We start from the raw sequence: 26,778 nt of genomic DNA on the forward strand, positions 1-26,778 counted from the left end.
GAGGGACCTGCTTATTTGGCTAATACGCACTCTTCCTTCTACGCAAGGACCTTTTGAGAGGGAAAGTCTCTTTACTATCTGGTACTGTACAGCTGTTGTTGCTACCATGAGTATTAAAGATTAGAAATGCTCAGCGTTGTAGGACTGATTATTTTGGATCGAATTTTCCCCTTGGCTGTAAGGAGGTCCTAAAACTCACAGGAGGTAGGAGCAGAGCCCCTCTCCTGCAGCTGCGCTGTGCAGCCCGTCCCCATAGGAACCCCCAGATACCGGTGCAGAATTCCCCACCTGCCTTAATGACGATCAGAACAGCAAGGAGTGACGATCTGTAGCTTGCCTCTTCCCCCAAACAGATAGGGCACAGCGGTGCTCCCGTAACGGCACGGCGTCTGGATGAGCCATAGCGTCATAGCATATGGGAGGAACAGATCTGCAAGGGTGGGATCGAGCTGCCTTAAGGATCTTCGGTCCCCATGTAGCTTCACGCCATAGTAATAATTTGCTGAAGTTGTTGCAGTTGAAAACTCTGGGTCTTTTTCCCTCAGGTCCCTTCATACGTCTTTTTGCGTGACGGAGAATGGTTTGGACTTTTGCCTCCTAAAATTGTGATTAAACACCTCTGTGGAAGAGAGCATTTCTTGAAATCGTGTCTTTGCCGGCAGCGTGCTTACCCCAGTCTTTCCCCCTGGAGCCAGCTAAAACCCCAGAGCCTGATAAGGGAGAACCTAGAAGTTTTTTAAAATGATGAAATGGAGACCTTGACTCTTTATAATAGTTGCTTATTATATTGGTAGTCACTGGGTTTTGTAGAACTGTTCCACGTTCCACCAAAACACAGCAGGGATCCAAAAGTTAATGTTCTGTTCATTCATAATCATTAATTCATAGGATTTATTGATGACTAAAGTAGTTAAGAGGTTGCTTCTGTATTACGTCAGTATCCTGGACTTTTCTTGAACTCTGTAAGATGGTGCACTATGGAATAAAAGCTGTCCATGGGAGTTTTTGGATGTTCTGCAGCAGTGAGATTTTTGGAGCTGTTTTTAAACTCTTAGTGAAATATATGAGACATAGCAGGTCACTTTGGCAGTTTAAAAAGCCTGTTTGCTCATTTTCTAGGACTTAAATTTACTTGCAGAAATTCTGCAGAAGGAATAAGTGATTTGAGAAGCAGGAGAATTTAACAAAAAAATGTCAGGCACGGTTCTTCTTCACAAATCACAGTAAATTATGCCTGACTTTTTTTTTTTTTTTTTTTTTCTAAATTATGTTATTGGGCTTTTAATGGCATCGGTTCTGGGATTATTTTTTTAATGGCAAAATTAGCATTGTGTGAATAGGATACATGCCTGCCAGGACCTTTATTTTTTAACATGTGGTAACTTATAGTGAAATCTGATCCAGCTACAAATAAGACACGCTCATTTAAGCAACAGTCCTAATTGTAGCAGCATCTCCCACCATGATAAGACTCCTGCTTCTGGTCCAAAGATGAGGATAGACTAGTTGTTAACGTAGTTCATCCTGCAACACAGCCAGCAATAAAGGCAGTCTGCTGTTATTTGAGAGCTGAGAGTAATTTAATATTCTAGCACTCAACTTTGTTTGTCTCCAACTCACCGAAATGTTATATGGAAAGCACTGAGCGGTGCAGATGAATCCCTATTGGGAAGGACATGCATCGCTTGCTGTGCGTGCAGTCTTTCCAGAAACACTCCAACATGAAGGAGAATGGAGTCCTGCTGGAAGCAGGAGCCATTGCCTGGCTTGGAAGATGTCCTAGATGTGGTCTTATGTTTCATGATCATGCAGCCAAAGAATTTGCAATGCAATCTACTCGGCAACGGGATTATGCTTCAAAAGCACTAGGTGCATTTAAAAAAAAAAAAAAAAAGTTTTTGTGATTGGAATCTGTTCCAGATGATAACTTAGAAATATAAACAACAGAGCCCCAGAATAATACCATTAATGTCGCAGGCCCCAGAAACGATGCATCGGAGAAATGCAGGCCACCCAATTTCACTTGGTGGGTTGACTATGAAACCTACAGGCTGCAAGTAAAATTAGCGTGCTTCTTAACCTCTCTTGCTGCTCACAGTCTCAGAATGCCTCCCATGATTTTTTTTTTTTAGCTGACAAAAAATTTTCAGTTCCCTGCTCAGCCTCCGAATCTCCAGCAACCTCCCAGGCAACCTCCGTGGTCCAGTTAAGTGTTCTCTTTGCTGATGTCTGCAAGAGTCACTCAATAGATCAAATGCCGCTTCCAAGCAGAGATTATGAGAGCCGTAGCCTTGCTTATAATTATGCATTTTCCTTTTAATGCCTTAGAAAATTCCCACTTTAAAAGGTAAATGAGGGTGCTCTAAATTTTCAGTTTGGTAAGCAGTGGGTTACTGGGCTCTGCAGCAAAATGCGGGGTTAGGTGTTCAGGAAAGTCAGAGCTCTGATCATAGCGTGTTTTTGCGTTCCTTGCAGTCAGTTGAGAAGTGGCATTGTTTTCAAGATGCTTCCAACCTGTAGTTACTCATTTCCCTGTTATCTTCTTGTCAAAATGTATTATGTAGGAAATTACTGTTTAGTTACTTCTTCGGCTGTATTCTAGATGCAGTATTTCTAAAGCCTTCTAAAAATGTCATTTTTCCTGATTGCTAGTCAGATCAGCATTCGGTAAAACACCTAGGTGATTGCAGCTTGTCCATGGAGCTCCCAAAAGGCCAAACCCGACAGCTCTGTGCTTTTCAGCACGTCACCTTCCCATCTTTTCGATCCCGTGGTTTTTGGCTTTAGGTGTATCTGTTCCACATCAGGAGAAGGTTGGATAGACAACACTTGCACTGCGGAATGCATCCAGTAGGCAGTCCTCCTGACTTAAGCAACTCCTTTAAATTTTCCTTAAGCTCTCCAGGGCTGTTTTGTTTGACCTTTATTTAGTTAGAGTATCCCTTCTAGGAAAGCAATTATTGCCAGCCCCTTGGGTGGTTGCTGTAAACCGGGTTTCGCTGTACTGGAGCAGTCGTGGTCACAAGCTCTGTAGTTAAGCATCAGCTCTGGTTTCTAACCCTTTCTTCTTCATAACCTGAAATAAATTAATTTTGGTTTCAAAGTTTCCATAGCTTGTCTCAGTGTAATAGTGACTTAGGTATTGGGTTTGGGTTTTTTTTTTTTAAACTGTATTGAATTAGGGAGAAAAATATTTTTGCACATCAGTTTTAGGTAAATTATTGTATTATTCCAATTACATTAGAAGCTTGAGGAGCAAAGATCTTCAAAAGCAAATCCTATTTTTACAAATAGGAGGCAGCATTGAAAAACCTGCCTATTTTGACAAGTCAGGCAGAAATTTAAAAGAAAAATTAATTGGTTGTACTCGTGAATCCTTACTCCGATAGCTTGGCGAGTACGTAGTGAGAAGCTTTCCATGAGTTTCTTGAGCATTTCTGTTAAGTGCCCCCACAGAGATACTCAGTCTCACAAGACTGCAGTTTAATCTAGCTCAAGGACTTTACAAACTCCACAAATCAAAGACCTCTTTTTTTTTTCTGTTTAAATTCGTACTCTAGAAACATTTAGCAGCATCAGTTAACGCTAGTGTAGTGTTAATGCTGAGCTATGAAGCATTTCCGTGTCAATAAATTTTCAGATTTTCCCATGGAAAAAATAACTTGCACTTAATACACATATCCTTTATAGTTGTTTCTGTTCCCTTCTTTTTTTTACCTGGTTAAATATGTCCCTCTATTTATTGCTACGGCATAGCCTTAAAAATTCACAGGATGTTCAGCTTGATCGAATAACCCAACGAAGACCGTTGCCTCTCGAGTGCTGAATTTCTTAACCTTATGCATCAGTGCTACATTTTGCTGTTTCTATAAATGAAGTAGAAAACTTCAAAGACTCAGAATGAAACAAGACTTTATTTCTTCTTTGGGAGTTTCTCTTTGGAGTCTCATGTATTGATTTAAATGTATGAACAGCTATATTTAACCCTGAAAATTTCTGGAGTTCTGAAGATTTCCATGCAGGAAAAGCTGGCGTTAGGATATACCCACGTGTGTGCGCATGTGTACACAAACCCACCATAATTTGTCCTGTGGATAAGTTGTTCTGGGGTATACTTTTATTGAGACAGAAACTGTGACCTTACTAGTGTATGAGATTCAGAGACTTATATAGGAACAAGGTAAAACCACAGGTAGGAATTGCTGAATAATTACCTTTAGACCAACCTGAGCAAGAACTTTCCCAAGAGGGCAAGCTCATTTAATGGTTCCTAAAACTCAATCTTGTGGATGTCAATGGTCATGCTTGATTATTTGCAGCAGTGTTTTATGAAAAAGCAATAAAAATGCATTGGGAGTGTACAGAGGAAAAAGGGAACAATAAATGGTTTTAGTTTTTCAATTGAGTCCCTTCGGTGTGAACAGGTAGAGGCTACGTTTCATGCTGCTGTGCCTTAGCTATTTGAAGTGTGCGTATGTGTGTGTATCTACCCAAAACACTGCTGTGCTCTGCTAGCTTATGATCGACAAGAGACCGGCAATGAGAGGAAAAAATTCTTATGTTTTAGAGAGAAAGCAATTACAGTTACGGTTAAAGGATTAACCTGTTTTTCCAGCTACCTGTACGCCTATCTGCAAGGCCCTTCAGAGAGCCACACTAACAAGTACAAAGCTTGGCGAGAGGTAGAAAATGTCATGTCCTACACTCTAGATTATTCCTGATGTTAATTACACTCTTCCGCTTCTTTCCTTCCCTCTTCTGGGCTCTGACAAATATCCCACAGTAGCAAATGCTGCAAAAATGACAACCGAATAGCCCCAAGTATCTACTGACTTATTTAACCAGAAACGTCTGCATGCGTTCGGTACGAATGTAGGTTACTCATACGTGATATTTTCAAGAACTTGGGGAGCAGGTAGCGCTGCTGAGAGAATAGCTGGTTCTCACGTGATTTGAGGTGTTAAAGGTAGGCTGAGTGTTTTGGTGGATAAAACACTGGCCTTTCGACCTTGGTTCCCGTCCAGCTAGAGATCTGGAAATAAATGAGTTTACTGCTGACACGTCAATCCCAGCAGACAAAACTTCACACCAAAATGCCCCCGCGTATAATTTGTCACATTTGGCATCTGCTACTAAGAAAAGAGCAAGAAGCGACCTGGCACAGAGATGTAATCATCTTTCACCTTCCTGCTGGGGGTGGGAGTGTAACGGGGACAATCCAGAAGTGCTTTCAAGTCTGGGCCTCTGAGCCACCTCTAGACATCGCTGTCTTCTGCAAACTTGTTACTTGTAGGAAATCACCTGCCATTAGGTTTGTGCAAGGCTTTTGAAGTACATTGGCTAGAAAGTCAGAAATGGATCTTTTTTTTTTTTTTTTTTAGGAGTGCTGTAAAAGAAAGTTGTCCTTGTAGGAGTAAATCTGAACATGTACAATATTGTAATTTGCCGGTCTCGTTGAAACAGCCCGGTAACTGCACTGCATTTATTACATGTAATTGCACCTGGCAGCATTTCTGGTGCATCTAAAACTTAAGTTTGTCTGGAAAAAAAAAAAAAAAATCACCATTTGGCCACAAAGTAAAATGCAGCTACTGGATAAAAATAGGTGTATTCTTTGAAAGCTGTAGTAAAAGAGAAGCCGGAGTGCATAAAAATTCTTTAATCCTAGAGACTTTTTAGGCTGAAGTGATAAGGCAGAAATGCTTTGTAAAGCACACACGGTATTTATTAAATACTGCCATTTCAGCATTAATGGACAAGTTGCAGCATAGGAGTATCTGCCCAGAGGAGATGATAATTTCAAAGACAGGGTGTGCTGAGGAAACCCAGAGGAGAGAGGAACTGAAGTTTGGTTTGCTGGGTTCTGCTAACTTCCCTCTTGTGGCCGTAGAGCCATAGGACCATGGCATTTCCTTCTGCACAAGCGTTCACGCTGAGGAGAGAGTATTGCAAAATAGCGGTAGCTGTGGGGAATGGGAAAATTTAACCCTTCACAGGGAGGGAGTTAGCAGATGAGAAGAGAGAGTAAAACCTATTTGAACCGAGTGTGGAGATCCACAGGGAATACCAACCTCTGTTGCCCACGAAGTGTAGCTGAGGTCATCTTCAAGCCTGCACGGCTGTGCAGCCTGGCTTTCTTCTGGGGACGTGCTGATGACAGGCTGCCATCATTCTGCACCGTGGCCGTCCATCGGGCTGGCCCCCGAAGGAGGAGGTAGACAGAACACAGGTTTGATCTTAACGCATAGCTGGGGGCTTTGCCTTCTTGAAGGTTTTGGGTAGAAAAGCTGTATTTGCTGATTTTCGTGTTATAAGGAGATTGTGGGCTTTCTTCAGAAAGGATGTGATAAACCTCAGACTTCCAGTTGCTTTGAGAAAATATTTCACTCTCAAGAAATTGGCTGTTGGGTTAAAACCTCTGAAGGGGTGTAAAGCATGGGATACTTTTGGTGTATATTGCCAGTCAAGAACTACTCCCAAATTTCATTGACACGAGTGTTTCCAAAGAAAATATGCAGCTCAGAGCTGTAGCTGTTGAATTTGCTTCTTGAGTTTGTCCAGGTGAACCTCCAAGTTGGACAGAAAAGAGGGGGAAGGTGCCTTATCCATATTTATTTGTGGGTTTGCTGGACTTCATTTATTTCCTGAGCCTCAGGAGCATCTCTGCTACTGCTTTGCTTGGTGAGAGCAAGCAGATCAGGAGACATTTCAAATAATAGGTTTGAGAAGCAGGTGAGGATAATGCTTGGACCTGTAATTCAAGCTCTTATTGCATAGGTTGCAAAAGACTGGTTGACTTGTGGACACACTATTAGGTGGTTTGCTCCTCCTTTGTTCAGACCTGGGGAAAAAAAGAAGATATAAATAGTAATGTTATCACTCCCTTCATAAGAGAGGGCTTTTGGAGGGATTGTCTCAGTATTCTCATTCTCGGGTCTTCATTTAGATAACGTGACTTCCCCTTACTCCTTGGAAGTCAATGAGGTTTATACCAGAGCCTTGGCACTCTATAAATTAAATATTAGGAGCAGTGTTTGAAGTTTAAAGCCCTCCCTCCTCCCGCTAGCTCAGATTTTCTGCTGCTGTGCTTTTTTCTTTATGCCTGACCACCTTGCTGACAAGTGCTAATAACAAAATGCCAAGGGAGGGTCCAGTCGGAGTTACCACACATTAAACATTCTGAACTTGTCCTTTTGCTCATAGATTGTGCATAATTAATAATTAAACGGTTTCAGTTGTAATGGGTTGACCTTCTTGAACTGTTCATTATTCACAAGGCAAAGGCATCACTCAAACTTTTTTCCTGTTGCCCTTCCCCGTTCTCACTGTGTGTGCACAGTTCGGCTGGTTTTGAGAAATCAGAGGCTGATCTTGTCTTCTCCTGCAGCGCATCCCAGTTACGGAAATGTTGCTTGGATGCTTAGGGAAATAGCCAGGCTTGGGAATAAGCTGCCTGGGGGTGTAAGAGGCCAGTGGTACATTGAACCTTACAACCATCTGTGTCTCTACTGCCGTTTTAGCAGCATCCCCGATATATAGGTCTTCATGATATTCGTTAAAAAATATGGTATTTAACGAAAATGAAAGAACCATTTCCCACTTCAAAATGAGTATACCTATTCCTCACTCCTTTAAAATCTTGGTTTTCTACTTTTTTTGCCTCTATAGTGTGATTTCATTGTGCGGGTGGGTAAGATAAGGCAGGCCATTGGAGTACAGCTGGACCGTTCCCTATGGTTACATCAAATGTGACTGTATTGCATCACACAGACGGGGTAGACGTGGTAGAGACATGTGTAGCTTTGCTATATTTCCTCATGTTCCCGTCTCTTTGAGTGTCAGCCAAAGTCCGGGGAACTTCAGGATACAATATGGGATGTATTTACTTTGTGTAGTTGTGGAAATTTTTGCTTTATACTGGATACGACACTGATTGCTCAAGTTACAGAGGTAGCAATACCAACGCTTTCTTTCATTAGAAATAGCTCTAACTACAAAATACTCTCACCTTTCTACTACTGAAATGGTCTTGCACAGAACAATATCAGAAATAGAAATATTTCAGTCATTGGTTTCCCTGGGCAGGTACTGAATGGATGTTTTCTCTAAGCTAAAATGCAGCATTTGAGGCAGCTTTTCACCTTTGGAAGCAGTTGAGGGTCCGTACTGGCCCAGTTCAGCTAAAACCAAAACCTGCCTCCTCCTCCCCTATCTTACCTCTGCTGTAAAGTAACAATTGGCTCATAGGTAGAGGAGTGAGATTCGTTTTTATCTGCACTGCTCTTTTTGCCCTCAAACACACCTGCCAGCAAGCATTTCCTTGAGGTTGATGCACTCTCCCAAAAGGCTTTCAATTTGTCAGGCAAATAGCCAAAAAATTTGTGGCTGCCCAGTCTAAAATCCTTGGGAAGACTATGTTAAAGCATCTAGTTTTCATACTGAGATCCAGTTTGTGTTCATCTTCACCCACCCGCCCACAATCTCTTCCTGAGCTGCTGAGAGCAAACCAACCAAGGCATGGCCATGACTGACAGGTCTACAGCAGAAGAGAGGAGGCCTGGATGGGACTGAAATACCTGCATTGTACAGAAAGATGTGCCAAAAAAATATAGCATTTTACATTTAGTTTCATCCAGGTGAGATTTTTCTTGCACGCTTATGCAGGAGCACCTTGTCTTCTGTCTACAGGAGCTGTGTGGTCAAGGCGTTAATACTGACGGAGCAAGTCCTTCCCTTGCCTGCATGAACCCTGATGCCACCTTAGCTTGGGATAGCCAAAGCGAAATGCTGGTGGCTTCAGAGCCGTTCATCAGCTTCGCTCTATTATGGGTCCGTCATCTCTTTGTGATTGCAGAAATTATCACCTACCAAATTAGTGTGAAGTGCCAGATTCCTGTCCTGTTCCCCAGCGTGGACTGATCCGAGGTGGCAGCCCCGTTATGGGGAGGCTTGTAAGAAGCTCCTCACTTGCATTTTACTTAAGCAGCCGGGGTAGATTGCTGGGCAGAGCCGGTTCCCTGGGGAATGGGCTCCGATTGCTTTGCCCTGTGGTTTTCAAAACGATCTGTAATATGCGCCCCGAGTATTTTGTACCTGTTCTGCTTTGAGTCTGTCCCACCTGGGAAAGCAGCATTTGCCGCTTCGGGTGGGAGCCCAGGAAGGCTCTGCTGGACAAGAGAAAACGATGGGGAGAGGCAAAACCTGCTGGGCTCCGTGCCGTATAAGCAAGCCTGCCATTCTGCTCTGCGTTTTCTGTATTAATATGAATAATTTTCATGCGCGGTTCTTTGAAGTGGAGCAAGTTTAATTGCGCTGCTTATTTCCTTATGTTCCTTACACTCTCCAGTGGAAACCTTCCTATATTGATGTCATTTATAAGTTTAGAAACAATAACCTCTCCCTCACCCGGTCTAAGTTCAAAGAGAATTTGGGCATGTTATATCAAACACTCCTTGTATAGAACAGAAGTCTTTGAAAATTGTAAAGCAATTTTGGCTTCTCCTTTTACTCTTCAGTTACTTTTGATTTAATTGTATTTTCCAGCGGTTTCCAATTGTTTGAATTGGAAACAAAGCCTTAATAAGAGTTCTAGTTAATTTTCTGTCTTGTAATTACCGATCTCATTTTTCTGATAATTGGCCACAGCAATTATATGTATATTTACTAATCACATAGGAGGCTCTGCAGTTGTGTCTATCTGCCACCATTGATAATGGCACACACATTGCAGAGGTGCTTTTATCATCTTCTTTTTTCCACTACATCAAAGCTATTTCCTCGCATTCTCAATAATGAATACATGCATGCATTTGACACAGTTGTGTGCTAGAGAAATTGTTTGGCTCCCACCAAATGCTGCACGCTCTGAGTTTCTTGCCTGCAGCGCTGGAAGGTTGTATGTAATGATATATTGCTCATCCAAATGGCCAAAGCACTCCAAAGCACAGTGAGATTAAAATAAGTCATTCCTTTGTTAATTTAAATAGGTGCATGTATCATACTTTGCAGGGTACTTTGTGTAGGGATGTCAGGGAGGAAAAAAGCCGCCGAAAGGTATTTTTAATAGCAAATGAGAATAGATGAGAATGGAGTCATTTGCAGCTGCCTGTTTTATGTGGCTCTCTTGTTCCAACTGTAGGTCTAATGAGATGACACTGTTAAAGTACTCTGCAGTGTAATTTCATTACATCCTGAGCTGTTACACTATAAACACAGTGGAGCTCTCTGTCATTCTTGGAAAAACTCCTAAATTCGTAAAGCCCTTCTTTGCAAATGGTGATGTTGTTTGTTCCCTGTTTGTAATTTTTTTTTTTTCCTTGTGCTCTTAATTTTTTTCCTTTTTTTTGTCTTTCATAAATACTGGGTGGTTATTTTCACCAGACTGGTAAATCCTGCATTTTTTCCTCTTAAAAATTCTTTCGCCTTTTAAATCTACAACAGACAGCATATGAGGACAGCCTCGAAAATGAATAAGTGTAAATAAACATGAGTGTAAATAAATAGCAAATGCAGTGAGAGAAACAAAGGTCAACAGAAGAATAATTTCACAGCTCTTTGTTAATTACAAGACCATTTGTGTGTTACTTAAATAATCATTAATTTCTCATTTACACTTTCCCTACCTTCCTTTTTACCCTGTGGCTATCATTGTCCTTTTTTCACCTCCCCTCAGTGTCTTTCCACATGTTTTTACCCATTGTGTAATACTCATTAGTTGAAATTCAGTGTTTTATAACACATTCTCAGAAGAATTTGTACCTTTCTCCCTCAAATTCTCTGTGTGAAAAGGGGGCTTTGTCGCTTCCTTGGATTTTTTTTTTTCCCCTTCTTTTTTTGTTGTCGCTGTTGTATTACTCTCCTTCTGAAAAAAAATTATCTTCTCTCCTTCTGACTCTGCTTCTTGTTTCAATCCAATCCCAGGAATCGCCCGTCCTTCCAGCCGGGGAGTTCTCTGAGCCATTTGTACACTTCATCACTCAATGGTAAGCTCAGTTTGCAAACATGCCATGCCCTCAATGTAAATGATACATGCCATTAACTCTGCAGCTCTGCGAGACCTTATGGCTTTCCTTGCATCCTTTCTGAGAGAAGAGGGACTTGGGGGCCTTGGGCAGATGGGGCAGCAAAGCTAAGCAAACTGTTTAAATTATGTAAACGTTATTTACACAAAGGGTCGTAAAAGTACTTACAAGGGTTTTTCCTGTTTTAATAAACCTGCCCTGAATGTGGGTGCAGTCTTGTGCGCTGAGACTCCTAAGAATTCATCTGGGGGTAAAGAGGCCACAAAGACTCGTGTGTATAATATCATTATTCAGGGCTTTTTAAAATATTACTTATAAAATTGCCTCGATATTTAGAAAGGCAAGCGGCCTTGATTAATTCATTGGCTTTTCAGTAAGTAATTTTTACTAAGAGTCGTATTTTAAAACACACCACTGGGTATATTTTCTTTCCTTAAAACTGAATAGTTCATTGAAAACCTTTTAAATTAAAGGAGAATGGGGGAGAGGAGGAATTTGTAGAATAAAGAATACAGTTCTTGAGTGACTAGAGAATAAAAATGTTGAGGGTAAGCTCTCCTAAAGAAACAAAGTGAAAGGCAAATCTTTTTTTAACTGTCTCATTCCCCCCCACCCCCCGCAAATAAAAAGGGGGGGGGGGGGCAGTCATTTATGTACGGCAGAAGAAACAAGCTTGAATTTTGCACAAATACGATGTGTTTGACGGAGGAGCCTCCCTTCTGCGAACACGCGCTTCCAGGGCTGGATGCTCAGCTGTGCTAGATCAGATGGAGCCATCTCAGTGTGTGCCACCGAGCGCTGCAGCCGCGTGGCCGAGAGGGAATCCTGCTTCAGGGATGTGTCCTCGGCGAAAACAAGGTGCTCGAAGCCCTCGGCCCCACGCAGATCTCTAGGTCGGGCTTCGCAGGACTTTCGGGGTCTCTGCCGTGTGCCAGGGCCACTGCAGCCAAAGTCACCTAAATGAAACTGAATTTTGAATACGTGACATAGGAGAAAGTGCCTCTCAGGCCCGACACAGTACGTAACAAATAATACAGACACAAAAAGCGGTCTGATTATCGGTTAATTAAAGTAACTAAATAATTAAAGTTCGTGTAACATAGGCCTCCGTTTTCAATAGTCTCAGTTTACAAAGAGCAACGCTATTTGGAGGATTCTGCAGCGCAACTAACTGATGTGTGTGGAGGTCTATGCTTTTTATCCCTGCAAAAAATTGATGACAGGCTGTTTTAAAAAAAAAAAAATCCTCATTGAGGCAGAGGGAGGGATAACCTATGTTAAAATTTGCACAGATGTCAAACTGAAGCATAACTGATGGTGGCTAATAGCCTTGTTTTCCCTGGGGACGCAGCTACTTTGGACTGTCAGATTAGAACTGCTACCGACCTCCTCGTCAGGCAGCTTGCATTACTTGCTAATGCCTGCATTATTTGAGGTGCTTGTAGTTATTTGTAGGGAAGGTAAATTGTATCATTGATACCTCCGATTTACAGCACAGATCATCTAATATTTTAGATATAGTGTTACATTGGCTGTACCTTTTAGTGGGAGGCATTACTGTTTCAAAAAAGCAAATAAGAAGAAACTACATACTATTTAAGCCATCAATTCCTAATAAGTATTAGAGATGTCGAGTGAACGGCGTATCAGACTTTATGACTTTATGCCAATTACGCCATAAACGCTGGCTGTTTGGATGTAATCCAATTAGTCAGTAGGCAGCTCCTGATGGTCACCTCTGTGCCATGTTATTGTGTTCCGTCATGCAGCTAAGCACAGCCTTCAATAGCTAATTGCACCTGTTGCACAGAAAACTAGGACTATTTGGATGAGAAACATGATCTTATAAACAGGTTAATGCTGTGTAATGAACTATCACCCTGCAGTGTAATGGAAATAAATGTGAAAAAATTAAGGTAGAAACCCCAGGGTATTGTGCGTTCTCCTGAAGCGGTTTAGCGTTAGAGTTACATTTCCCACCTGTTTGTGTAAGACTTTGTGTCGAGCTATGTAATAATCCCTAGCAAAATGAGAATCAACTCACTGTGCCTTCTGAGCTGACTGGTTTTCAATGATCTCTATATTTACGCGCTTTCCTGGTTACAAACGGTGTAGACCACTACTTCCCATAAGGGAGGGACGGGAGGGAAGGAAGAAATCCATTAACATTTTGGCCGCTGTTTGGAACCCTGTCTTCCATCGGCACGTGATAAAGTGAAATACATTGAAATTCTTCGCTCTGTGTTAAAAGAGGATACCTTCAATATTTAAGCCAGTAGAATTTAAGCGAGCAGTTGTTTACATATGAACGTTTTCTTTTATGACACATAGCATGAAAAAGCAACCAAAGGAAAGGCCAGCACCTGAAGATTTAATGGTAAGTGAAAGTTCAGAGCCCCTCGGTATATATTTGTCTGTGAATACTTTTTATTCATGTATATAGAAGCGTATCCATTTTTTTCCTGCATTTTTCAGTATGTGCAAATTCAAATCTGAACTCTTCCTGGCTTGTGCAGCAATTACATATTTCCAGAGAGCACACAAACCAAAGGTGGAATTATGATGCCATTGAAGTGAACGGGTATCTTGCTGTTACCTTCATCGTGGCCAAAGCTTCACTTGTGATTTGGGGAGTTCATACAGAACTTTCACAGCCAGTATCAAGTTTCAATCAAAACCATTTTGATGCTTAATACGCATTTTTTTTTCAGTTTGTATGTCCAGGGATTACAGCTTAATGTAGGTCACTCTTTGTCATCATTTGGCAGTCGTAACCTTTCAAAATCTGAAGATTGAAAGCAGAGGATATGGTCAAAATAGTGTGGTTGTAATGAAATGCAGGAGCTACTGTTCTCACTTATATTCACGTAAAAGGAAATTAGATGGGCTACAGAAGATTGAGGTAATACGTAGCTTTGGTTTGTCCGTAGGAGGGCTCTCGGTGTTGGAATCTGAGCTCAGAGACCACTTCTTTTGCTTGCAATTGGCATTTTTTCAGTAAGGCAATAACAGGGTACCTGCTCTCAAGCCGGTCCCTTGTGGCAGTGCATTTAGTGCAGAGTGCTGTTTTGACTGGTTTTAGGCAGCTAGAAAAATACTATATCAAACACTTATTACAAATATTTACAGTAACTTGTATTGTAGGTAAGACTTGTAGTCCCCTCTGACTCGCATCAAATATCTTTGATTTTTGAATGTTTCATTACTTTTATTTATATGCTATATTTCCTGTAACTTGGAGGTTTATGTAAAATCATCATAATTTATTTTCTGTGCATTAAATATCTGGGAATAATTTTAGCAGATTTTCACAAGATAAGGACGCATTTGCATCATTTCATTTCTTGCTTGCATGCTGCGAACTGCAAGTAGAATAAACAAGTGTTTCTATTGCAGCTATTCTCTAGTTAAAGGCTAATCTTTGAAGATGCCCTGGAGCAGATATCTCACAATCCAGACTAGTCTCAATTTAGATCCTGGTTAGGAAAGTATTTAACTGTGAATCTCATTTTAAGGATATTAACTTCAATAGATCTACATTTGAAGTTAGGCACCTGCTTAAATACCTTGCTAAAATGAGGCCTTAAAGTTTATCAGAGCTCCTTCGCTTTGTGGTGGTGTGTCTCTCGTATGAAAGGCTTGCACTGCCTTATTTTGTCTTTTTTATTAACTTTTGATGGTTGGAAAATTCTTGCAGTTAGTCACATCTGAGAAAACTTGGAACAGGTTCTAGAGATGTAGACACATTTACCTTGTGCACTATTATGCTATGGCTGGATAGCTTAGCTATTAAAACAACGGAATAGGGTTTCATAAAACCTATATCTGTTTGTAAATGCATGTTTCAGTGATGCAATAGGCCTGCCACTTATAAATAAAACATCTGCAGATCGCACATACCCCCATAAGTATATATGTATGTTTGTAAGCAATAATACCACTCCAGGGTGTAGAGTCATAAAAATGAGGCCAAAGGGTGAGTGCCTACAGTACCAGGGAAGTGCACAGATTTATCTTTACAACTACATGCCCCGGAGTGTGCTAGTCTCCTTTTAAGGAGGTATTTTGTAAAATAATTTTAAAATTATAGCAGCTCAGGAAAAAAAAAAAAAAGCCTTCCTACTTTTTAAACAAAATCTTTTGTTTAATGCGTTTTTCCCCTCATGCTACTTTCTATTCAATTATAAATGAACTTGCGACAACAAGTACTAAAGCATGGAGTAGGCTGCTGCTGAAATCAAGAAGTGACCCAGTCCTTGCCTGCAATGTGGCTGACCCTCATAAGCTGCCCTAAATTCCCTCCTCCAGCCTGACGGGCTTGGAGCACCCTGGGCTCTCCTGTACCAGACTCGCTATTAGCGCGGGAGTTGCTCACCAGTCAAGCCCTTTACGTTCTTGCACTTACCTAGTCTTGTCAAGAGCACTTTATTTATAAAACTCATATGCACGTACACATTAACATATATATGTGCACACGCATAATGTATCGATCTACAGACGAGCATATCTGTGCATACATATACATACGTGTATATAAATTACCACACTTTGTTGGAAGACAGGGCCAGAACAAAAGCTGTTAAATAAGCTCTGAATTCTAGAATTGCTGACCGCAATATCCTTTCTAATTCCACGTCATCCGTTTCTGAAACCTCTGTTGCAATTTTGATGGGTATCTCCGCGTTAACTATCGGAGTGGGCAGAGTGATGCGGATACCATCGGTGAAATCCTGGACTTGTCAAGGTCAGCTTACCGTTGATTTCAATGAGAGCAGGATTTCACCTTGTTCATTGGGCTTCGGTTGGGGCTTTTTTATTTAGAAGAAATGTACTGGCAAGGGTGAAAGCTGTAACACGGAATCATCGTTAGCTTCAGACAAAGCAGTGGAGCGCAGGCTTTCTCCCCTATGGACGTTAACCGTACTGGAAGTCACTATTTTGTAACCAATTTGGTATAATTAAAGACTGAAAGCAAAATGAAGGGAGCAGAACATCAATCTTTTTCTACTCTCCTGATAATCGGTGAATTGTTAAATGCATTTTAAGAGCTGACTAACAATACCTGGAGTGCCAGATTGGCAACTCCAGTGAAGTCACGGGGTTACATCAGGGATGGATTTACCCTGTCTATCACATTAGGAAGCCCTATTTTATAAAAGTCACTATGCACATTTTGTCAGAAAATAGGGCCAAAGCCAAGGCTGTATGAAATTCCTGCATAAAGTCAGGTTTCCTAGTACCATAGATATTCTTGTGCAAGCGAACACCAAATTTCCATCACAGCTGGCGTAAATCGGGTTCCTGTATTTACAGTCGGTTGCTATGCCCTTTCTTCCCTATACCTACCCACAAAACAAGACATAACATCAGTTTCTCTGTGTATAGACAATCAACGATTTAATTGTTTCAAAGTATTTCAAATTAACAGACTTGTTCCATGGGAGTGAAAAAAAGTAATTTTGCCAAGCAGTGGGAAAATTGTCCGTCCAGGGAGAGGAACAATCTGTAATTCACCGGTGGTTATTCTGAACCTCGTGCTTACAGCGTCTGCTCTTTTGTCTCCAGTTTGTTCCCTCCTAAGAAGAGAAAGGCATACAGTCAATTAAATTGAAAATATTCCTGTTTCGGCACCAGGGAAGATGGCACAACGTCTTAGCACATTCCTCTGTCTCTATTCTCTCCCCTTCCAACTCAGTGAGTCCCCTTCCAACTCACTAAGTCTTCTGTATAAATATTTTTTTACTTTTTTTTTTTCCCCGTGAACTGCCTGTTGTCCTTTAAAACGCGGGTTTTTCTGGCATCGCCAGCCTGGCTCCCAGGGAAGCGCAGACGTGTGTGTGTGTGTACTGAGCGAGTGCGATGTGGCGGTACGGGTCCCCATTAAACTCCCACTTGTGCCGCGGGTACGGGTAGGCGTCCGCGGGCTGGTTTGGCTCAGGAAGCTGCAGATCTGACTGTATTTACGGTATTTTTCAGAAGCTTTCCATTCTAAGCTCTATTTAATGGAATCTATGCATAGTAAGTAATCAGGTCAGAGAGAAGCAACATCCCCTGTTTGAGATCAATCGCTGGCTAATACTTTATCTAGGCCACTTTATTATCTCATGCTGATTCCATTCCCATTCTCCTCCTCCTTTGTAGCATGCACTTCAGCTGTGGTAAAAGTACGTATCGCATACATATTAAAAACATATACCCATTCTATCTGTATGTAAATGTGTGAGACACAGCTGGATATTGCAGGAGTTTGATTTACTAATAGTTATTATCTGTTCTAGCTGTTCAGAGGCAAAGAGAGTTTCAGAAAACAAGCTAGCGCAGAAATTGCCTTTATGATATCACTATCCTGCTTTGGTAATTGTTTAAAATCTCTTCTTTAGCTGGAAGCTTGGCCTTTTATTTTGCAAATTGTATGTGCTTTTCAGAAAGCCAGCAGAATTGTTGAAGTCTCTTGTCGAGTTTTTTGTTAGTACAGCATTGAACTCTACCTTGCTACATATGGCTATTTAAAAGAAAGCAATTTACTTAAAGAAATTGTATTTGAAAACCCAAAAGCCAAGCAGGTAGCAGTTATTCCTTTATTCCATGGATGCAAAAAGTACAGTCTTTAGGATGCTGCTTGGATTTCTCAAGGAAAGGTATTGGGCAGGGAGAGGCAATGCTTTTGGCTAAGGATATAGTCAACTTCTGCACTTGATGGCTTTTGCACCGATCTTCTGGTTTTTGTTCAAGTCTCCAAATTTTAAACACAACTTCTAGCTTTTCTCCTTTTTTTAAATCTAAATTACTGATGCTTTTTATGTTGGCGTTTTATTAATTTAGAAGCTTTTATGATAAATTGTACATCATCTGTGTCAAAAACACTGAGCTGCTGAAAAACCTGTTCTTCGGGTTTTTTTTATTTTAATGCCTAGTGCAATTTTGAAATTTCCCATTCCTGTGCACTCAGCAATCCCTCTCTCCATTTCAGGCATGGCGTTTAGACCAGGCACCCCGGTCTCGTTAGCTACAACGGGTGGGTTTTTTTTTTTTAGATAGATCATTTGTTTGTATATTTAAATGTGTTAAGATATGCGTCAAGATATTGCACACTCTCAAAAATGGATTCTGGCTGGCTGTTCCCCAATCTCCAACCAGTATAGGAAATAAAAAATGCAAAGCTTTTGAGTAGCTGTATTTAAGTAGCTGTTTTCTAGAGGCTCTGGACAGTAGCACTTCTTACCAGGTAGAACCATTGTTTGTAGCTCTTAGGAAATACTTGTATGGTTTAAACAAATAAATGGAGGATCAGCATAATCCTACCTGGATTTTCATATAAACCTTCAGAATAAAGCCAATAAAGTACTGCCAGTTACGTTTGTCAATAAGAGGGATTTCCCTCAGCAGCTAATTTGGCTTTTGCATTATGGCAGTGGCATCGCTGAGTAGCTGAGATGGCTGTACAGGTTGGGGTTTTTGATGGTGTTAACTTTTAAGAAAGACCAGAGGGCTGTCTGCGCTTTGCTTTTCACAAACACATCCCGTAAATCTTTTGAAGACAGCTTTACAGATAAATGTTTTCTGTCTGCATCTATCTAGATGTTTATGCATCATTGCTGGATCACAGTGAGCCAAGAATTTTACCTCTTTGGCTACTTATAAGCATTGGGGTTTTCTCCCCCCTCCCCAGCCAGTGTAGGATCTCCTATCAGCGATGATTTGTCCAGCATAAAATTGTCCGTGCTTGAACCTGTGATGGATAGCTTTGTTTGCAAACATTTAGGCTCTCCTCTGTCACAGTGATCCCAGTTATTCACCCCATGACAAGCAGAAATTCTGACAGACACCAAAAACACATGCCAGATGTGAAGGAAAGGGCACTCTCCTGATTTCCCAAGGAAAAAAGTCCAGAGCCAAGTATTTTAGCTGTTGTAAATCTGATAAATATTAAACTGTATCTGCAGTCTATCAATTCAGAGATACAGTGGACAAGGGGTTCTGGATCAAATCCTGGATACGTTGGAGGCAATGTCAAAATTTATATTGACTTCATTGATGCTAGGATTTCACGCTGGGGCTCAGGATGTGCTTGTTCTACTTGTCTTCATCATCGTCCTTGCTCAGGGTAGCTCAAGAGTTGGAGGAAAAAAAAAAAAAGGTATTCTTTCAGGTGGCTGTGTTGCTTAGCTGAAATGAGGAAAGGTGGGTTATGGAGCTTTCCCTCTCTCTTAAAAAAAAGAAAAGGAAAGGAAAAAAAAAAAAAACGTGGTCTCTGTCCTTAGGGGCATGACTCGCTCTTCTTTGTCACTTGAGAAATCAGCTATCGAAATGGAGAAATACGTTACATCAGTGCCACTAAATCCAGCAATTACAGAAGACTAAGATTGTGTCGAGGTTAACTTGTGAGCATTAGAGTTTTAAGGTGTTGTATTCGTTCCCTGTCTTCTCAGTCCCATTGCTCGTGCGACCACTGACTTTTTACGTGAAATGTGGGCATCTGACTTTCTCTTTCTAACATGCCCTAAAGCCGCACAATATACTGGCACTTTCCAGTGAAATGTGAAAAGAAATAACTTGAGTTGGCTCGAAGAAGCATTGAAAATCTAAGGAAATTGGACAAAAACAAATTGGCAACAGCTTAGAGTGATACAGTTAATATTTTTGGTTACTTGAGTCTCCTGGGCTTTGACGTTTAATTTGAGCAAATGTTTCATTTGGCACTTCTGGTTGTTCTGGAGTTCTCCAGACACAGAGACAAATATTTACATCTCGCTCATGTTGGTAGCGGAATTGCAAATCTTTCAATTATGACACATTGAGAAGTTGCGCATTTGTCTTGTTGGTATTTTTATGTCGGCTGTCTTCCCTACATATTTATTTAAAATAATAATAATAAAAAAAATTCTGTTAACAGTTCCAAAATAAGAGCCATATCTTTAATTCCCAGAATACTGTCCGTCCTGTTCATTCCAAATTCTTCAAGGAATTTGCTCGAACAGGCAACTGTTGAAATCTATGTACAATATTTATTTGTATAATAAAACTGGAATTTTAAATTGATTCAAATGCACTGCATGGATTAAAATTGCTGGCATTTGTGTAGTACCAGCTACTTGTGGGTCTGTATTCTGATTAGCACCTCAAGACACTCCTGCAGTATTAAATAAGAGCAATAATTGCCTATGAATAAGCGGAGTATAAAGCAGGAGATACAGATATGGCTTCTTAGTGACCTGTGTGCATTATGCCTCAAATCCCTTAATCAGATTTGTGCCGGTTGATTCGTGCATCCGCAGAAATTCAGCTGGAGGATCAGGGCCTAAAGTAGTAAAAAAATCAATTAATACTACTTTCTAATTTGTGCGGTTGACAAAAACGCATATAAATAGGGGACATTTTTCTACTTAAGAGGGCCGCACTGAAAGATTTTTAATTGGATTTTCATTGTGATTGACAGCATTTGATTATGACAGTAACTTTATTTGGCTGGACTGTTATAGCCCTCTTGTTCGGGGTTTTTTTGTTTTGTTTTGTTTTGTTTTTTTTTCCCATCAAAGCTCTTTTTTATCCGCTGAATCCCCAGCGGAGCAGCAGTGCCTGTGAAAGAGCCTTTTAGCACCTTTGTTGCAGCCATCCCTGGTGATGATTGGACCCAGCTGGTAGTAGATAAGAAAATGTGCCTTTCACAAAGAGGTTGCATCTCCCGTCTCCGCCGTTTCAATAATTTTAAGAGCCCCAGAAACCTGTTGAGGATTAGAAGTAGCTTTAGATGTGAAATGAGTGTTAAGTATTAGTAATCGGGAGATTAGGGCCCCGGGGACAATGGGAGATAAACAACTGCAATTAAGGCAAATCTGCCAGAGTAAACAAAATTTAGCAGAAACAGATGCCCTAACCATTTTGGGGGATTGATTGGAGGGCACCGAGGAATCGATTTTTGTCTTGTTTACACTTCCAAACCCCTGTGATAAACTGGGAGGCTAAATATTTCATACAGCCTGATTTTAGTTAATTTTTCTCCAGCTCCTCACAGTAGGTCTGCTCTCTTCTAACAGTGACCAGGCCCGAGTTTATTCAGCATTCACAGGGAGCAGCTAATTGTCTATGAAGGGCCCCTGTGTTTAAATGGGCTTGACAGGAATTTAAATTTTGTTTCAATCAACCTCTGTGCTCACAGCCTGCTCCAGTTTCTAATTTTTAAATTAAACATGATTTTTTTTTTTTTTTTTTAAGCTGCGGCCTCTCCTCCGGAGCCGGCTGCTCACGCTCCCACCCAAGGCAGCTGCCGCAGCACGGGAATGCGCAGGTTTATTAAGGCCGTAATAGCAAAGCACGATGAGCCGCAGCCGTGGAAAAGTTCATTGTCCCATAAATGTGCATCTGCCTGTTCGGATTTAATGGGAGATGCTGGGGTAAACGCTCGGCTGGTGTAAATCGGGACGGCTCCGATGGTGGCTGCCTGTATGGCTGGAGAGAGCCGGGGTTTCCACCGGGGAAAGGCTCCCGGTAGGGAACGGTGGTACTAAAATACAAGTCTGAGAATGGAAATGGTTTTCGTGGCCTCGGTCGTTTGTTCAGTGACCTTGTGAGAGATTCAAAGGAATTTTTTTTTTTTTTTTTTCTCCCAAGCCAACTAGTGGTGATATATTTTGCTTTCTTCTCTGTGTTTTCAGCAGGGCTCCGCACATTTATTCGGGCGTTTCATACCTGTGCTTTTTCTGCTCCTGCGACAGGGTGATTTGACAGTATGTTCATGCTTGATCATTGAATACTTGCTTTATTTAGTCTCTTTACTAAACCTGGCAAACATGGGGATGTTATTTTGCACTAGATGCAGGCGGCGTGTAGGCATGTAATGCAATACGATCGTACGGAGTACTTTTAAAAACAACTTGTTCATTTGCAGAAACTTCATCACAGAAATGCTAGCAAAGTGTGGGCTGTTCCATTCTCCCTTTTTGCTTCCAGCCAGATCGTTTTCTGGGTTTTTTTGGTTTTGTTCGTTGTTTGTTATCTCTGTGTGTGTGTGTGTGTACACGTGCGTATGCACGCAGCATTTTCTACTCCAAGGTTTGGGTGAAAAACGTTTAGGAGATTGTTTCAGTTTACTCCAGCTTAGTGATTTTTTTTTTTTTTTCCTGTCAGTAGAAACCAGTTTCTCAAAACTTGGAGATAACAACTGTTTTTTCCACCCTCCTTCCCCAGTCCAGGGGAACACTTAGACACCGTTTGAAGGAAATACTACATCAGCTTTTAACGCCTGACTAGCTCTGTTTGGTGTCAATGGGACCAATCCTGTGCTCGCAGTGAGGCATGAGCTGAAGACGCTTCTGCAGGTGCATCTACATGAACATTAGCGTTCAGGTCAGGTGTGCCTTTTTGGCGTGAATCTCCTGCTCTTTCAGAGCTACCGCTCTTTCATTCTCATCACAGACAAGTCTTGAAGCTCGTGAATTGAATCAATTTCAAATGAAACCAAACCAGAAGATGTGCTCCAGGCACACACCTAATGAGCTCCTAATGGGCGCTGTGTCCGCAGACCAGACCAGAGCTGGTCAAAAGTAAAACCTCTTCCATCCCTGAAACATTGCACCAACCGTTTCACTCTGCGGATCTGCTTCTGTTGTCGACAGCTTGCTAATGTTGACATGCTCTTATCAGCCTTGGGCCACTCTCTCTATTCCTCTTCTACAGCTCTTCTTAACCTCAGCGGCACTTGCAAAAGCACGCTCCAATTGTATTTTGGTTGCCTTAGTTTTTTTTAAGAGTCATCACAAAAAAAAAAAAAAACCACCTTTGCTGGGAGTTAGCTCGTTCTGTTAGCTAAGCACCAAGAGGCATGCCAAGCACAGTTATCGGCTTAACAGCAAATATCAAAAGCAAAACTACTGTGGAAAAAATGATCTGCAGATGGGCAAATAGACTCCTCTGTGCCACAGCCAAAACCAAAACTCGGTAGTAAATTTAAGACTGGTATATGCCACAGAAAGAGAACAGCAAAAATCAGACCCGTTCATATACCCACCCGTGCACACCCTGGGCTCCTGCAATGGGAGGGGATTGAGTTGGTCGAAGTCAGGTCCATGCTACAGAAGTCAGAGGAGCTGCACTGATCCCTGCTCATCTGACCTGAAAAAAAATTCCCCTTTGACCCTGAGTCTTGATGATGATTTGCCAGCCTGGACACATCAGGCAAGTGCACGGGGGGTCTCTGAGGACTGTTTTTAGGACCACCGTTTGGCCCATCGTTTGGCTACGGCCAACGGCCAAAGCTTCAGAAGAAGGTTGAAAGAATTATTTTAATCATAATGGAAGGATCTGTACTGCTGTTTAAAAATGGAAATTCAGGTGTGACGTGTGGACAGTTCCTCTTCAGGTTAAGGTTTTCAGGTTTAAGTTAAGCTGTTCTTCCTCCTGGTCCATCCGTTATGCCTGGGGACTGCCGCTATTTAAAGACAAATTCTGTAAATTACAGCAGAATTTGCAGAATGTGCCTCAACAAAACTACTAAACCAGCTGAAAATCACTTGCAATTAACTTTATCATATGAAAAGTGAAAGTGCATTGATAAAAGTTAATCTACAAATAGATAAATAATACGCAAAAAAAACCCAAAAGGAATCCTTCTCAAAAAAAAAAAAAGATAAACAAGAAATACAGCTCCAAGACTTCACCTCTTCATAGTGTTATCCATTTATCTTTGATACGTTTTGTATCATCTTTTCACTGTCTTAAGTATCATCAGAGGGATAAAATCATTAGTGTGCTAATCTAGATAGCCATAGTTCTAGCACTGACCTAGGCTAATCTGCCTTTGCAATTTCAAGAACTATGTTTGACTCCTCTGAAAGTAACCTTAAATTGTAGTCTTGTAAGAATTCCAGAGCTGTATCCTTCACTCCTTCTCCTAATGAGGTTATGACCAAATGCTCATTATAATTGCTTTAGACTCCTTTTAATTTTCAAGCTTATTAATCATAAGAAGAGTTATTTAAAATTGCATAAATTAATCTTAGATTAAAAGCCCATCAAAGCCTCGAAACAATTAAGAATAAGTAGGATTTCCCTGGGGCAGCAAGTTTTATTTTAATAGTGTAGTCAGGTGGATATCAGAACATTGAAGTATGGTAGTGATTAATGTATGCAAAATTTAAATGAGAGTTTTTAAATGGCAAATCTAAATCACATATTGACCTAACTGTAGGCTTTAACTGCATTGTCTGTCATATATTTAAACTGTTTAGTAATCAACATTTTAATTACAGTGTATGTTAGGGAGGCCATGCAACAAACAAAACTCACCACTTGCCGACGCTCTGCGTGGAGCTGTTTAGCAGGCTGGGGCTGTGCTGTTAGCTGCGCAGAATAAGGAATGAGGATAGGGAGCAGAAACTTCAAGGAGACTAACGATACTTGCTTTTGCTTATGGATGTGTTCTTGTCCCTGCTTCATCTCCGCCCAGAAAACGCCACCGATCGATGCGGCTTTCTGGCCCTCTTCGCTACCCTCACCGTCCTCTAGACAAATCGGTCCTTTCTGCTCTCTGAGCTGGCAGAAGCTGCAGGTGATGCCCTCGTGGGGCTGGGAAGTTCTGTGAAAGCGTTACTTTCTGGGTGCTTTTGTCTCCTGACTCTTGGAGTCCCTGTGCCCTCAGCCTGCCTGTGCCACCTGCAGCTTTGCAGGCTCCTGCAGATCTACTGAAGCACTGTGTCTTTGGCCCCTGCTATGGGCGATTTCCCTCTAGCAGCCAGCCGAGAACAGGCTCTCGGGGATGCTGAATTCCTCACCAAGCACAGCGAGAGGCAGTTCTTGCCCTGAATAGTCACTAGTCTGAGGATAGGAACTGGGAGAGAGAGCTGGGCCAGTAAACACTTGGTCCCAGATCAAACACAACCATGCAAGTACATAGGAAAAGCTGGTACTTTATGGTTAAACTTGCTATGATTTGACATATGCAGTCCCATCACTGCAGGTGCCGCATGGAAGAGACAAGGAGGCTTCATTCCTGGAGGAGAGTGTCTCTCAAAGCAAGGGCTGACCTTGCTGGAGCTTTGGGACACTGGGGCCACGCTTTCTAGACACGCACTCTAAGCCTCCCAGTCGCTGCTGTTTCAGGGACGTCAGGCACTCACCCTTTTCTTTACAGGGTTACCTCCCACGGTCAAAACACATCCTAAAATTGCAAAAGTAAAACAGGAGATGCAACAGCCAGATCTCGCTTCAGTAGCGTCTTGCAGGGTCTTTTTACCCGTGTGTGTATTCTGTGTCTCCGTGGATCCATGCCAGCGTTTGAAGCCTTCAGATTTTTTACCCCGCTCAAGCCTTAGAAGTGAGCGGTGGAGGGAAGCCTGCTGCACGGAGCAGCCCCTGAGGAGGACTCTGACACCTTCTGTGCCTGTGAATTAACAATGTTTTGGGAGTCGGCAATAGAGTATTGGCCTGAGGATTCCTCGCTGCTATTCCTGGCTGTGGGAGCAGAAATCGGCCTTGTGGATAGCTAGCACAGATAATTAGAACAGCATTTAGTTTGGCTTGTCCTTGGAGGCAGGAGCTCTAGATGTAAAATCCTCCACTACTGGAGGCAGCGGTAGAGTGATGAAATCTTGTATGTGCTGAGGTCACTAGAGGGGGACACAGGGTCAGTCTGGGGTAGTTTGGGTTAGTCAAGCACTTCATGTCTGCAGGTGTCCTGGGAAGATAGTCCAGCTCCAGAGGTGAGGTTCGTGTTTGTCCTTTTGGAGGTCTGACTTGTGTTCCCGTTAAACATGTGAATGGGCAAGAATTTCCTCTCGAGTATGTGCCCTCGGTTAATTACAAGAGCTGTAAATAGCATAGACGCATCGGTAGCAATTGGAGAACTAGCTGGGACGATAACTGTGGCACGCTGTTTTGCAGCCAAGTTCTTATTTTCCAGAATTGCAGGGCTTGCGCTCCTTCAGCCAGCTAGGGCCGAGTGGCCAGCCGGGCTTTTCTGATTTAACGTTTGCACTGTGAACATCTCATCCAGCTGCCTTTGAACAAAGAGGGCACCTCCAGTGGAGGAAGGCATGGGACATCCCAGCTGATTCAGGAGCATAGCAAGTGTCGTGATTTGGTCACGTTTTGCACTGAGTTACTGTAGGCGCAGGCTGGAGTTCTGCCGGATGGCTCTCAGGTGGGATGGAAATGGGTGCAGATGCAGACGGATGGGTCCCGGGTGTCCTGCCGGCAGCGATGGGGCTGTGCAGAGCTGGGCCGGAGGATGCTTTTCCCAGGTCTCAACTCCTGCTGCCAGGGAAGCCTTACCAGTGTCGTCAGGGATTAGGCAATGGCAGGGAAGGGGAGCAGGTTTCCAGTTTTCATTTTCTTCTTAAAAGGTGCCCCCGTGCTCAGAGGTGCCGCGTTTTGTGCAGGAAAAGCTCCGTGTTGATGCATCTGATGCACCACGGCGACATTGAATGCTGCAAAGCAGTGACGTGCCATTTCTAATATCGCCTAATAAACTGCTGCATTGTCTTCTCCCTCCCCCCTTTAAAAAATGGCATCAAAATTGCATGTTAAGCGGAGAGTGAGCTTCCCTTAAAGCAGCCTGTAGCCATCAGTAATATTTATTTTCTCTATTTGTTTTAAGCCTGTGAAGACTGTGGTTTCCTCCATACTGTCCTGATGGAGCCCTGACCAGCAAGCGTGCAATGCCCCTAGCCCTAATGTGCCATTAATGATAGGTTAATGTACAGTATAATGTTTTTTGGACTATGGGTTCATTACACTTCTGAGTGCAAGGTCCTTCTGCAGAGCG

At 42.0% G+C, this 26,778-nt stretch overlaps 1 protein-coding gene across 7 annotated transcripts in view; it reads left to right on the forward strand.

The window, feature by feature from the left end:
- Positions 1 to 26,778, forward strand: part of MAP2K5 (mitogen-activated protein kinase kinase 5) — a 140,837-nt gene that overhangs the window by 103,125 nt on the left and 10,934 nt on the right. For 4 of the 7 annotated variants that reach the window (XM_087744317.1, XM_087744318.1, XM_087744323.1 and 1 more), the window contains one exon: positions 10,921 to 10,982. In XM_087744317.1, coding sequence (XP_087600443.1) covers positions 10,921 to 10,982 — 62 coding nt within the window. Of the gene's footprint in view, positions 1 to 10,920; positions 10,983 to 13,352; positions 13,399 to 26,778 lie in introns of those variants that run through there. The other 3 variants (XM_087744319.1, XM_087744321.1, XR_015701397.1) reach the window with 2 other exon arrangements.

The sequence above is a fragment of the Nipponia nippon genome, unplaced genomic scaffold, assembly GCF_047370975.1.
Source record: "Nipponia nippon isolate SJK-2023a ecotype South Korea unplaced genomic scaffold, ASM4737097v1 scaffold_9, whole genome shotgun sequence".
NCBI classification, from domain to species: Eukaryota; Metazoa; Chordata; class Aves; order Pelecaniformes; family Threskiornithidae; genus Nipponia; species Nipponia nippon.